Raw genomic sequence first — 15,000 nt, forward strand, 5'->3', positions numbered from 1 at the left:
GAACACACATGCATCAACATTTTAAGGAAGAGGATTTGAAAAACACAAGATGCATCACGTCCAAAGGCTTTAAGTAGCCTATGCTACCTGCATGTAAAACTAGCCACGTGTAGTCACAGGAAGGGAAGTCCGAAAACGTGCTGGTTGCCAGCAACGCTGCGAAAACGGGCTTCATCCTGTGACTACGTGAGAATTATGTGCATGTCGTCCAAACGTACTAAAACTACGACAAAATGTACAATTTGTGCGTTCAAGGCACTAACATTGGATACCGACAGAATTCCAACGTGGTAGCACGCACACCCCGGCCTGCTAGCACCTTTAGCTACGTGGATAGAAAATAGCCATCTGCGTGAATTTGCGAACCTGATTCACAATATCTGTTACCACGTTAGTATTGCTGCAAGGACAGGTTACAAGTTGTGTTTATCCTTAGATTCTTCATCAAGAAAGTCTACATAAAACTACCTCGTTTACTTTCACGTCGGTGAACTAGCCGGCTATTCAGGCCAGGAAAATAGGACTGTCTTAGTCCTTGTCACATTCGGTGACAGTTAAAACTGTACACTTACTTTGAATATGGCATAGCCAGCTGCGGTTTCGAACAAAACAAGCATCTTTGATGCGTCTTAGTTTCCCCGATAATGAACTTCTTTTGCTCTCTTCGGAGAGCCTGTGTCCCTGCTGGTTCTCCACGCGGTCCCACAGTATATTTTGCGCCTGCGCAGTTCCAAAGGGACCAGATTCACAGTGCGCAATGCGCATGTCCCAAGAAGACTCGAAAGAAGCCCCCGCCCCCTAGTATGTTAAATAAACAACATGCAACACAAAAACCACAGACATAGGTCTGTGACAAAAACATTATACATATACCTCATAGTTAATGCATATGCAAAAGTATGAAATCAAATCAAATGCTCTAAAGTACATTCCGTGTACAGTTTGAAAGTGGCAGAGATTTGCCGTATCAAATATTTTAAGTGGATAGATGAATTAACTTAATGAGAATACTGAAGAGAACAAGGGGATGCATTGAAATTTACAGAAAATAAACAAACTATAATATTTTTTCTCTGGTGTGATGTCAACGGAAGTCCCGCCCATCATTTCCAATAATGGTCAGTGCTTGGGTGCTTTGCTTTCTGTGTTGAGGGGGTTTGGCAAATAGTGTGGGTAGAGTCAGTAAAGAGAACCTATCAAGAACATTGAACTGTAAATAAAAAATACTCCTTCCAAAGGTCTCGTATTGGGAAGCACAATGTCAGATACGGTGAGTGCTGCTAGCTGTCAAATGTGATTTTTTCCTTTCCTTGTTGACAGGTCTGATCTAAACTAACGGAACATGCTGATGGGACGGATGACAGTGTTTTCAATGCTGCTACTGTGCCTGCTAACAGATAAGCTAGTTAGCGCACAGTCAGACAGACCGTCCCCTCTGTGAGCGCAGACCGAAGTGGAGGAATGTTTTGCTAGCTTGTTACTACTGTGTAGTCACCGTGCTTTCACTTTGCTGAGCGCGGGCTAAGTTCTTTTGATGACTTATATTTGCTTGTGCATGGGCTTTTAAAATGGCACTAAAATACCAGTGTAAAGTATCCACAGTTCTTTTAAATGAAAGTGTGTCTTCAGTGCTTGACCTGTTTCTGACATGTTTGTGAGCATAGAGGAGTGCAGCCTGTCATACACTGACAGGTCCTGTCTGTCAAACTTCAGAACAGATTCACATTTCATGCTTGCTTTTGGTGGCCACTGGCCAGTAGAGTTCATACGTGGAAACTTACCTTTAGGCTATGGCTGGATGGATTTTATTCTTTATGTTGTTTTTATTCAAGTCAAGAAGTCAGCTTTTATTGTCACTTTCTTCATATGCACAAGCCATACAAGGGACATGAAATTACGTTTTCTCTCTATACCATGCCAGGACATAGACATATACAGAACTGACATTTTACAGACTAACATAAAGTGCAAGACAGGACAGGTAACAGTGATGGACTGGTAACCATAAGTGGTCAATAATAAATACAGTACAAATGAACATTTAACATTCAACATTTAAGATTGAACATAAACGTAAACAGAAGATAAGATAAATATAGAATGTTGAGGAATGGTTAAAAAAAATCCACACTTGTCAAAGAATAGGCCTACTATACAAGGTGAGTTTTCTCATTTGAAAGTGAACTTGAGACAACTGGGAAGTAAAATAAGCTTGTGGCATGTTGAAGTCTTAAGTGAAAGCGAAAGCCTGATTGGGAAACTCCAACTCCCATTGTCATTGTGACTCAGCACACAAGTATTCACTGCACACAACGAAATTGCATTTCTGCTTCACCCGTGCAAGGGGGCAGCCCCCAATGGCATCCCAAGGGAGCAGTGTGGCAGGACGGTAGGTACCATGCTCAGGGTACCTCAGTCATGGGGGATAGCACTTCTTAATTACTCCCCCCACCAACCTGGCGGGTCGTGAGTAGAACCGGCAACCTTAGGGCTAGAAGTCTGGCGCTCCTAACCGCTTACCCATGACTGCCCGCATGCTTAACATGCATGACTGAGTGTCTACTGTTCCAACTCTTTCATGAAGTTAGTTGATGACACAGTAGCTTGCCTATTTGTGAGTTCAATCAGCAACAATAATTACACTACACTTTTATCCAAAGCGGCTTACCGTTATTTAGGTACAGGGTATTGGCTACAGGCCCTGGAGCAACGTGGGGGTTATGGTGCCAAGCTCAAGGGCAGTTTAGCCGTTAATGGAGATGCTGATAAGGGTGGGATTTGAACCTGTAATCCTCTGATCAAAATGCCAACCCTCTAACCATTGAGCTAATGGCTGCCCCATAATTACTCTTCTTACCTGAATGCGGTTGAGGAGAGGACTGCTTCTCTACCAGCAAAGCTAAGGATGTGTTTGTTTGTTTGTTTGTTTGTTTTGATACCCTGAAGTCCACACAAAGACTTGCAGTCCTCTCCCAATAGGAAGTAACCTGTTAGAGAGAGTAAAAAAAATGAGGAACCATGGAATAAGTATATCTGAGGGCCTGACCTGGGTGAATAAATTACATCTAAGCTCACGTAAAAGGCAGAGACTGACGGAGGTAAATTGAGGAGTCTGCACACTTGAAATCCTTTTTTGTTTTGTATTATTTCATGACTGGATTACGTTTAGACCTCAACAGTCTTCATCAGATTCTCAGATTCAGACTGGAGATTCTGAAGACTGCTAAACTCAAAACGTAATCCACCAATGAAATAATAGAAAACAACAAAAATGATTTCAAGTGTGCGGACTCCTCACTTTGAAAACTACAGTCAGCCTTTGTCCTGCACCTTTTCCTGGGATGTGCACAATCTTCACCTTCACCTGAGGTAAATGGAGACCTCTGTGATAGTAAGAGGCTTTTACACAAGTACCGTACACACAGTGTTCTGCTTTTCATACCAGTGTGGGAGGGCCGCTGCAGTCTCACCCCAAGACTGAAGGTCTTATTAAGGGGATCTTCTTCCACTGGCAGACTGTGACTATTTATAAAACGTAAAATATCTCAACATGAAAATGACAGTTGCTGAGGGGGAGTTGTTAAAACTGGTGGAACTGACCAAAACTTAAACTGATTTCATCTTTCACTCTGCAAGGGCAACAACAAGTTCCAACGTATATTCCAAGTGCGTGTCGCTGTCGCGCCTTCAAGTTTGTGGCCAGGAAAGTAATCCAATAGTCCAGTAAGAAGGAACTCGGGCACCTATGATGCCAATGCAAAATTAGCCGATGCAATGATTTTAATGCATGAGGAAAACAAAGAAAGCGCTGCCCAGTGCCACTGATGATGATCTGAAGGACCGAAAATGTTTTGCGCAACATCGGGTATCACTGTCTTAACTTTCCTCATTCATTAAAATTCTTAAATTTTGCATCAGCAGCAGTGTGGTGTGCGAGTTCCACTCAGCAATTTCCACACACTATACTGCCCTACTAAGGCAAAGTGCAGTAACTACATATTTTGTCAAACTTAAGTTTAGATTGAAAATGGTCTTCATATTCATATTCTCTTTGATATTTTGACAAAGCCTTATGGTCCAAATGTGTCCCATTTTAGAGATATTGCTGTCATACTTGCAGTATCTACAATATCCAACCTAGGCTAATTCCAAGGCTTTGAAGGCATTTTTCACAGTATAAATGTTGGCAAAGTTACTGCACTTTTTCTTTGTAGGGCAGTATAGCCCCCTAACTTTCTTCATATAAATTCCACTGATGAGTCAGATGCTGTCATTTTTATAGTACGGTATATGTAGTTCACATTGCACCTTTGTATATTGACAATATAAGATAATATCTAAAATCATTCTATGTTTAGGTGCATGTAGTAGCTCAAAGTGAAGATCTGAATGAAATGAATAAAAAAAAATCTCTCTCTCTCTCTCTCTCTCTCTCTCTCTCTCTCTCTCTCTCTCTCTCTCTCTCTCTCTCTCTCTTTCTTTCTCTCTCCAGGAGGTTGAGACCAAGCCTTCGAGTCATGGAGGAGAGGAGAAGAAAGATGGAGAGTACATTAAACTGAAGGTGATTGGCCAGGTAAGAAGACTATGGCAAGAGTGAGAGGACATGCCCTGACAGGCTAAGCTGAATTGGTGGTCTGTTCCTCTCCTCTACTGATTGCATTCCTCATTGCTGTATTCATGCCTGCTCTATGGCCACTGTTCTTTGTTGTACTGCATGTCTGCGAGACGGTGAGGCTTTATTTTCAACTTTGGAAGAGCTCACAGAAGTAAAAGATTACAGTATTTCTCAATTGGTTTTGTACATTTCTCGAATCTCTCTCACAATTTTCAAAACACAGTATTCATTCTCAAAACAGCTTTAACAAATGGCAAAACACCATGGATGACCTGCAAAACCAAGTCTCTTCCTCAAAATCCTTAGTTTGTCTTTCAAAACCAAGTTTTTGTGTCAATGAACGCATCAGTGCCAGCAGAATGGTTAGTCATTGTGTCATAGTGTATGGACAAGCTAGTCAAATCGATTTGTCATGTTGTCAATTGACTAGTACACTCTTGAGGATGTTTTCTGAAGCTAAATGTTGTTTAGAATGGATGGAAAATGTTGTAAATTCGACTTTATATTACATTGATCAGGTAAGATTGTACTCTATACATTTAGAGTATGACATCTTTATTGAAAGGTTTTCTCATAGCAAAATCAAAAAAATTGTCAACTCTGTTTGAGGTGTCAAAGTGCGCCCTCTACTACCCCTTTTTACTTGTCTTTCAAGCCCATGTGAAAAAAAATCTAGAACTGTAAAGCAAAATAAATTTTAAACAATACACTGATACTGTATAAAGTGCACTTACTGTCTTGTGAAATTCTAGGGAAATATTGTAATTTTGCGTGGAGCGTAATTATAAAGGGCACATGAGGCATAGAGTAATGTAATGCAGTACAGTGCTTATTGTTGTATTGCATGCTTGTTTCCTCTTTCCTTTCTACTGCTTTTGATTAGAGAGAGTCAATATTTACCTGTGAGCAATTCACCAATTCAGATCACATTTATAGACACAAATCCAATGGAAATTATACAGTGCTTAACACATTATGACAGCTTGGTAAATCATTTTGCATGTCAAGACTTAAACCCCTAAATGTTTTGGGGTTTGAGATAGTTTTGTGTATTCAGTGAAAAATAATGTACAAAAAAGCTGAGAATTGTACACAACCATCTGCATGATGATGAAGGTATTTGCAAAATGCTGAAAACTATGAGAAACGTATTTTACCATGTGCACAGATAACAGCAGGAAGTTACAATTGAACAAGACCTTTTGAGAATGATTATTCTGTTGTGAGAAATGTACAAAACCAATTGAGAAATACTGTAATACTGACAAGAACATGTTCTCTCCCGTTTAGTGTTGTGCACGACCCACGCATCATCTTACGTGTCTTACGCTGTGGCGCAGCGATCTAAGCCCCCCACATTTGAGCTTACATTGCCCACGGGGACTCTGTTTCGAGTCCGGGCGGCAGGGTTGCCAGATAAGGCTGATGATTTCCAGCCCAAAACATGCTCAAAACCCGCCTGGAAGCACTAAATCCCACCCAATTCTATTGATTTCAATGGGCAAAATTGGGCGGGTTTTCCTGCAAAATACCATTTTTACCCGCAGACGGCCATCCAAACCAGCCCAATTGGGCGGGAAACAGCCCAATCTGGCAACACTGCTGGGCGGGGTTATTCCCGGCCCTGCCCCGTCTCTCTCCCAATCGTTTCCTGTCTACTCTCACACTGTCCTGTAATAATAAAGGCCAAAAAGCCCCCCCAAAAATAAAAAATATTAATAGTGAGCTATCAGACTCTTCAGGCTATGAATACCGAACTGCATCAGTCACATTAGCTGACAGGTAAAACTGTGCCACTTGAATATGATGTAACGTAGCCAGCTGCGGTTTTGCATTTGCATTTTTGATGTGTGTTACTTTCCCCCTTCATGAGCTTCTGAAATGTTGTCATGTGCACTTTACATTTAACATATTTTAGTCTGGTATATTACACCTACACCTCCTCAGCCCTATGGCATAACCTTATTAATAAACTATTAATAAACTACTATCTGAATTGCATCTGAAGTTCACCAGGCCAGTGTTGTTATTAATAAACCACTATTTTAGTATTTTCCTACTGTGAAGCTTCCTTATATCTGAGTGCCTTGTCTAAATTACAATATCTGTCCTATTGTCCTTCATACTATTGTAACATACTGTATGCTTTGCTTTCACTAATGTTCTATTATACAGTGGTCCAGTGGTTCCCAATCTGGGGGTCGCGGAGGTACTGTAGGGGGGTTGAGGACAAAAGGGACATTGCATAAAAATGGGAAATCCACAGGTTAACATATAACAGCTACTAGATGTATTTGCTGTATATCCGATGTATATTTTCAGTTTGTGGAGTATGGCGTGCTCTTATCCAGATAGTTTGTTGGCTTCTTGGGTTTGGGTGCTCTTTAGTCCAAGGTATAGTACTTCCAGGATCAAAAAATGAGAATAAATTCTCTGACTAAGGCACTCCAAATTAAAATGTCTTTATTAATATGACAGGTCCTACATGGATATATTAAAAACAAGGCCCCCGCATAGCGGCATGAGTGCCTTCTTCAGGGCAGTAACACAAAAGAACAGAGTAGTGCATTTGTTAGGGGTGTAGGTAAGGACAGGTGCAGACAACTAGATGATTAGTGCTGAGCTTCTCCAACTGCTGAGCCCGCCTCTCACACAGCTCCCAGCAGTAGGGATCTGTCAATCAAACTGGCAAAACAAACTTGGGGCCCCGCCTCTCACTCTCGGTTCCCAGACAGTAAACATTCACAAAATCAACAAAAGGATACATATTTTACATGTTGTAAGACTACACAATCTACATATATGTACATGAAGTAGCCTATAAATAGATCTAAGCTCCATGTTCTCTTAAAAGACCATAGAATGCTAAAAACAGTTACAGGAAAGGTACATAGTCTATTTCTTCATTCAAGCCTGGAAATTCCATTGCTTTTAGTTTCCAAATCCAAAATGTTTCTCGTTGCAATAATAACTTGAGTCTATCACCACCACGTATTGATGTTTTTACAATTTCAACCCCTTGAATTTTCAGGCTTGAAGGATCCACTGCGGTGTACATCCTTGTAGTGTTTGGCCTACCCCCCCCCCCCCCCCCCCCCCCCTCCCCCCCCCCCCCCCCCCCCCCCCCCCCCCCCCCCCCCCCCCCCCCCCCCCCCCCCCCCCCAACCCCCCCCCCCCCCCCCCTCCCCCCCCCCCCCCCCCCCCCCCCCCCCCCATAGGGTAATCTTCATTCTGGACTCTAATTGCATACTTGTGTTCATAAAAACGCTCTTTAAGTTTTCTTTTTCGTCCTGCCAACATAAAAACATCCACACTCGGGCATTTAAGACAGTACACCACGTATTCAGAATTGCAATTAATAAACCCCATTGGTCTTGTATTCTCTCTGTGTTCTCGGGTCATGCAAACTCTTGCTTTGGATAACTCCTCCACAATGGTTGCAAGAACCACATCTATAAGTTCCTTTTAACTCTGTCTGTAGCCATGTTTTTTGTTTGGGGGCTGGTAGGTAGCTCCTGACAAGTGTATCCTTTATAGATGGTGCTCTCTGGAATACAGTAATGGGTGGATCTGGAAAGACATTTCTTAAAAGTGGATCACTCTGCATCATCTTCCAATTAGATTTGATAATTTGTTTCATTCTTTGGGCACAACTGCTGTATTGTGTTGACGAAACAAGGTCTAGAGTTAGTCTTGGCTCGGTCAGTTTTCTTATTTTTCTTTTTTAATAAATCAGACCAGACCGAGGTATTGAGGCGAGCCTTCACTATGGTGCATTGTCAATTAACTCTGGAGAATAGCCTCTTTTGCAGAACCTTGATTTCATGTCTTGAGCTTGCTCTTCAAAAATCAGTATCTCTGTCACAAATGCGTCTGAGACGCTGAAAACTGGCCAAAGGGAATTGTTATTTTTGAGACTTTTTGTGTGAAAGCTATCAGCCCTCAGTAGTGTATTTCTGTCACTGCTCTTCCTATATATAGAAGTGTGCAAAACATTGTCATCATCTATGGAAATCAACAAAATCCAAGAAACTGATTGATGTTCTTGAGTATTCAATGGACAATTTTATGTTTGGATTCGTAAGATTTAAGTACTCATGAAACTGTAGTAGTTCACTCTCAGTCCCTGACCCAAAGCAACAGGATATCGTCGATAAAGCGAGACCAGAACACCAGCTTATCACAGAAGAGATTTTTAGATTGATTAAATATGTATTTTTCTTCCCAATGACCCAAAAACAAATTGGCATAATTTGGCGCAAAACATGCACCCATGGCTGTGCCCTTGAGTTGCCTGTACACAGGGAGTCTTGGAAAAGAAACACATTATTGTGTAAAGTCCATTCTGTGAGAAGGAGTAAAAATTGATTAGGTGGCAGAACATCAGACCTGTATGACAAGTAATGTTGGGGAGCTTCAAGCCCCTCCTTGTGGTCAATATTGGTATATAAGGCAGCTACATCAAGAGTCACCATATAGCAATTTGTAACATCTGCCATGTCTCTGAGTTTGCACAGCACATCAGTTGTGTCTTCAATGAAAGACGGCAGATCTCGCACCAAAGGTTTAATGAAATGATCCACAAATTGTGAGCAAGGCTCAGTTAAAGACCCATTGCCTGAAATGATAGGCCTCCCTTCAGGATTCTTCAAATTCTTATGAACCTTTGGGAGCATATAAAAACTTTCTTTAACTGAGCCTTGCTCACAATTTGTGGATCATTTCATTAAACCTTTGGTGCGAGATCTGCCGTCTTTCATTGAAGACACAACTGATGTGCTGTGCAAACTCAGAGACATGGCAGATGTTACAAATTGCTATATGGTGACTCTTGATGTAGCTGCCTTATATACCAATATTGACCACAAGGAGGGGCTTGAAGCTCTCCAACATTACTTGTCATACAGGTCTGATGTTCTGCCACCTAATCAATTTTTACTCCTTCTCACAGAATGGACTTTACACAATAATGTGTTTCTTTTCCAAGACTCCTTGTACAGGCAACTCAAGGGCACAGCCATGGGTGCATGTTTTGCGCCAAATTATGCCAATTTGTTTTTGGGTCATTGGGAAGAAAAATACATATTTAATCAATCTAAAAATCTCTTCTGTGATAAGCTGGTGTTCTGGTCTCGCTTTATCGACGATATCCTGTTGCTTTGGTCAGGGACTGAGAGTGAACTACTACAGTTTCATGAGTACTTAAATCTTACGAATCCAAACATAAAATTGTCCATTGAATACTCAAGAACATCAATCAGTTTCTTGGATTTGTTGATTTCCATAGATGATGACAATGTTTTGCACACTTCTATATATAGGAAGAGCAGTGACAGAAATACACTACTGAGGGCTGATAGCTTTCACACAAAAAGTCTCAAAAATAACATTCCCTTTGGCCAGTTTCAGCGTCTCAGACGCATTTGTGACAGAGATACTGATTTTGAAGAGCAAGCTCAAGACATGAAATCAAGGTTCTGCAAAAGAGGCTATTCTCCAGAGTTAATTGACAATGCCATAGTGAAGGCTCGCTCAATACCTCGGTCTGATTTATTAAAAAAGAAAAATAAGAAAACTGACCGAGCCAAGACTAACTCTAGACCTTGTTTCGTCACACAATACAGCAGTTGTGCCCAAAGAATGAAACAAATTATCAAAATCTAATTGGAAGATGATGCAGAGTGATCCACTTTTAAGAAATGTCTTTCCAGATCCACCCATTACTGTATATCCATGAGAGCACCATCTATAAAGGATACACTTGTCAGGAGCTACCTACCAGCCCCCAAACAAAAAACATGGCTACAGACAGAGTTAAAAGGGAACTTATAGATGTGGTTCTTGCAACCATTGTGGAGGAGTTATCCAAAGCAAGAGTTTGCATGACCCGAGAACACAGAGAGAATACAAGACCAATGGGTTTATTAATTGCAATTCTGAATATGTGGTGTACTGTCTTAATTGCCCGTGTGGATGTTTTTATGTTGGCAGGACGAAAAGAAAACTTAAAGAGCGTTTTTATGAACACAAGTATGCAATTAGAGTCCAGAATGAAGATTACCCTATGGCCAAACACTACAAGGATGTACACCGCAGTGATCCTTCAAGCCTGAAAATTCAAGGGGTTGAAATTGTAAAAACATCAATACGTGGTGGTGATAGACTCAAGTTATTATTGCAACGAGAAACATTTTGGATTTGGAAACTAAAAGCAATGGAATTTCCAGGCTTGAATGAAGAAATAGACTATGTACCTTTCCTGTAACTGTTTTTAGCATTCTATGGTCTTTTAAGAGAACATACAGCTTAGATCTATTTATAGGCTACTTTATGTACATATATGTAGATTGTGTAGTCTTACAACATGTAAAATATGTATCCTTTTGTTGATTTTGTGAATGTTTACTGTCTGGGAACCGAGTGAGAGGCGGGCCCAAGTTTGTTTTGCCAGTTTGATTGACAGATCCCTACTGCTGGGAGCTGTGTGAGAGGCGGGCTCAGCAGTTGGAGAAGCTCAGCACTAATCATCTAGTTGTCTGCACCTGTCCTTACCTACACCCCTAACAAAATGCATTAAAAATAATATTATAACTACTCTGTTCTTTTGTGTTACTGCCCTGAAGAAGGCACTCATGCCGCTACGCGTGGGCCTTGTTTTTAATATGTCCATGTAGGACCTGTCATATTAATAAAGACATTTTAATTTGGAGTGCCTTAGTCAGAGAATTTATTCTCATTTTTTGATCCGATGTATATTCTTATGTCCAAAAGAGGGTCCCCGCTGAAAACGTTTGGGAACCACTGCAGTAGTCCTCTGAAACAGGCCTTCATAGACAATACAGCTAATACAGTGCTGTCCCTCTGCTGTTCTAGGATAACAGTGAAATTCACTTCAAAGTGAAGATGACGACACATTTAAAGAAGCTAAAAGAATCCTACAGTCAAAGACAGGTAAGATGAGGCAACCACCTGTTGACGATTGTACCAGCGATTGCATGATGGCAATTTAGGACGGTCGTCAATTTCAGTTTTAACATGGTTGAGCTGGTGTGGGAATGTGTGTGTGCGTGTGTGTGTGTGTGTGTGTGTATGAATATGTGACTTTTGAAAGCGCTTTGAGTCAACTTCATAGTTGTGAAACAGAACTATATAAATACATTGCATTGTTGCATTGTATTCAGAACCGCTGACAGTTTTGGCTGGGCCCAGGACAAAGTCACCTAGAAGGGCCCTCCACCCAATGCGTACAATGTAATAGAGCCCCAATTTTGGGCCCCCTCTCTCCTTGGGCCCGAGACAACTGACCTGTTTGTCCCCCCTTGTTGGCTTCCCTGATTGCATGTTGGTCACACTGCCCACTGTTGTGCTGTAGATGTTGTACTTTGAGCCATATTTTACATGGTAACCTTGAGGCTGATAATGGACTACGGTATATTCCTAATGAAATATAATGTGGACTATGCCTCCATGGCACTGGGACCCAATGTTGCCAGATATATGATAATTATCATGTTTGTACCATAATGTTGTCCATTTTGTCCTCTGTATGATAAAAAAAAACCATGATGTCCGATAATTTCAGAGTTGTCATTAATTCATTTAGATGCCTTGAAACAACAATTAGGGTATTGTACGATCATTTCCCCTCAAAAAGCCCCCCAAAAGTATAATTTTGAGGTTTTGGTACGATAATTCAGCATTTTCCATCTGGCAATACTGCTGAGACCTATACTGTAGTAGGACCCTCCTAATATGATTGGCTTTAAGTCCTTGTCTATCTAAATAAGCCCCACCCCCCAAGGAAGCGGTCAAATATTTTACTATTTTTATGTTTGTTTTGTTTTGTAATTTCTATTCCTCAGGGTGTCCCGATGGCTACTTTAAGGTTTCTCTTTGAGGGACAGAGACTCACCGACAACCAAACTCCCAAAGAGGTAGGATTGCAGAAGATGATGGACAACTACTTTATGAAGAGTTCTCACACACTCACACACACAACACACAACTTTTATTGATTCTATTTTACTTTACTCGTTCTTTCTTTCTTTCTTTCTTTCTTTCTTTCTTTCTTTCTTTCTTTCTTTCTTTCTTTCTTTCTTTCTTTCCATAGCTTGGGATGGAAGATGAAGATGTCATTGAAGTTTATCAAGAACAGACTGGTGGTTATTGGAACGACTAGGAGAGAAACAAATTTTTTTTTTTTTTTTTTTTTTTTAGTTTTTAATTATGCTATTTTATCTTATTTTTTATGTATGACATGTTATTCTGTGGTTGTTGTATTTGATATTCCCATTGGTGGGGAGAAGAGAGCATTTAACCATCTGGATCAACGTATCCCCACTTGCTATTGATTCTAGATTATTCTAGAATGTTCTAAAATCTAAAATGTTCTACAAAAGCTGTTGAGCCAGAAAAAGGTGTGAATGAACGAAAGAATATGATTTCCTTCTCTAAAGTAGCGTTCATCTCTCTGTCTCTCTCTCTCTCTCCCTCTCTCTCTCTCTCTCTCTCTCTCTCTCTCTCTCTCTCTCTCTCTCTCTCTCTCTCTCTCTCTCTCTCTCTCTGACTTTCATCTCTCTTGTATACCTCACATGCGGGATGCAAGTCAGGACGTGTGTGCTTCGTGAGATCACAGATACAGTGACTTGTTGTGTTCTGCCCAAAGCTCAGGATGATCTCTCATCGTGATACTCCACTGCCGGACTGTGTGTGTGTGTGTGTGTGTGTGTGTGTGTGCGTGTGCGTGCGTGTGCGTGTGTGTTTTCTCTTATCAATCTGCAATCTGTTGTGTGATTTTCAGTAGGGCAGATCTCCTATGCAGTAGTTCCTGTGTCTCTGTAGTCTGTCTGTGCTGTGGATTCCTCATGTCTACGACGACAAACCAGACTACTGACTTCAGTGAGCCAAAGAGAGTAGATTAGAGTAAGATACGTCAAGCCAGTGCATTTCCTGGATCCGCGTGGTGTCCTCCCTTGCTCACTTGCCTGCTTGTGACCTCGTGATGACGTCACTGGCGACAGAAAATTAATTAAATGTCTTGGAAAATCGCAATTCTAATATCATTTTCTCATTTGCAATCGGGAGGTTGAATGAAGAACAGTCCCCCAAAAGTTATTGTGGCTAGGCTGACAGCGGGGAAACTTAATTGTTTTCTCCACGGAGGTGGGGCGTCAGCAAAACGCGAGGCCACAAGCACAAGTGGAGGACGGGAGTCCGCATATTGGAATTCACCCTTTTAAGTGAGCCATGTCATGCGGACTGAAGTGATGTTCTGTGGTGACATGGGGTTGTGGGAGCCCACCACGTTTACCACAAGACTACCCACACTAAACCAGCCCCTTTCCCTCTGCTTCATTTTGTGTGTTTGATAAATTGATGTAATAGATGAGAGCTTACAAATTATTCACATGTACTGTACTACGTACCTCACTAATTCATTACTCTGTGCTCATACATGCAAGCAGAGAAATTCAAATTATTGACTTAGTCTGACCAATATCAGAGTTTTAAAAGCCATGTGCACACCTTATTCGAGCTGTATCGAATAGAAGTAGAGTTTGAGAAATTAGACTACCCTTGCCAGGTAACATGGTTGTAGCTGGATTGCAGATAGCAGAACTAACTATGCTGGCATGTACCTGAATACAGCATAGTCAAGTTATTGACTAGACATTCACCATTCTGGAACCACTCTCCCTTCGAAAAGTTAACTTTTTGATGCAAACATCCTCAATGGTTAAAGATTACTTCCAATAGTTTGACTAAGCTGTGCATGTAAACTTTGCTGATTGGTCAACCATGCCAACTTTGCCAGACAAATACCTACAGAGGGAGCAAAACATAGGGTGTTTTGAGGTTAGGGTGCGCACGCACATCCACGAAAATAGTGATCCAGGTGCCAGACAAAAGTGGTAGACAGTTTGATTGAAAGGTACACACACTGGGCATGAGCTCCAAAAAATATAAACTTTATTTCATTACCAACGGCAATGTTTGGATCCACCAGTGCGATCCTCCTCAGGCCTCGCCTGCCGACCTTTCCATCACACAGCAAAACCCAGGGTGCTACTGTAGGTAGACAAGATAGTCAGGCTAGAATAACCAGGACAGCTGTGGTTTTCTGTAGTTTTAGCTTTGTTTTGGGTGTTTGTATGCTAATCGTTATTCCTTTGTGAAGTTTAGCCAGTGATGTTGGCTAACTTGTCACGTTTCATTTTTGGCTAAGGCTGCAGCATGGAAAAACTGAGCATCAGGATAGGTTTCCCAAGTATTAGGAAGCAACTTTTCCAGAGTTTTCTGTGTACACAAAGCAACTCTGGTTTAAAGAGCCAGAAGATTTAGTAGGTCATGCTTAGCCTGAAAGTGACTTGGCTTGTCTGTCTGTC

The 15,000-nt window shown here is 41.2% G+C and overlaps 2 protein-coding genes across 2 annotated transcripts in view; one reads left to right on the plus strand and one right to left on the minus strand.

Annotated features, from left to right (window-relative positions):
• nop58 (NOP58 ribonucleoprotein homolog (yeast)) overlaps positions 1-733 on the minus strand; it is an 11,375-nt gene extending 10,642 nt beyond the window's left edge. Inside the window, exon 1 of the mRNA XM_063211756.1 lies at positions 573-733. Coding sequence (XP_063067826.1) covers positions 573-617 — 45 coding nt within the window. The 5' untranslated portion in view covers positions 618-733. The remainder of the gene's footprint in view (positions 1-572) is intronic.
• A 410-nt stretch (positions 734-1,143) lies between these two features.
• sumo1 (small ubiquitin like modifier 1) overlaps positions 1,144-15,000 on the plus strand; it is a 14,386-nt gene continuing 529 nt past the window's right edge. The window contains exons 1-5 of the mRNA XM_063211757.1: positions 1,144-1,270; positions 4,493-4,573; positions 11,489-11,566; positions 12,478-12,549; positions 12,726-15,000. The exon at positions 12,726-15,000 is cut by the window's right edge and continues 529 nt beyond it. Coding sequence (XP_063067827.1) covers positions 1,259-1,270; positions 4,493-4,573; positions 11,489-11,566; positions 12,478-12,549; positions 12,726-12,794 — 312 coding nt within the window. The 5' untranslated portion in view covers positions 1,144-1,258 and the 3' untranslated portion in view covers positions 12,795-15,000. The remainder of the gene's footprint in view (positions 1,271-4,492; positions 4,574-11,488; positions 11,567-12,477; positions 12,550-12,725) is intronic.

Source organism: Engraulis encrasicolus, chromosome 12 (assembly GCF_034702125.1).
Source record: "Engraulis encrasicolus isolate BLACKSEA-1 chromosome 12, IST_EnEncr_1.0, whole genome shotgun sequence".
NCBI lineage: Eukaryota > Metazoa > Chordata > Actinopteri > Clupeiformes > Engraulidae > Engraulis > Engraulis encrasicolus.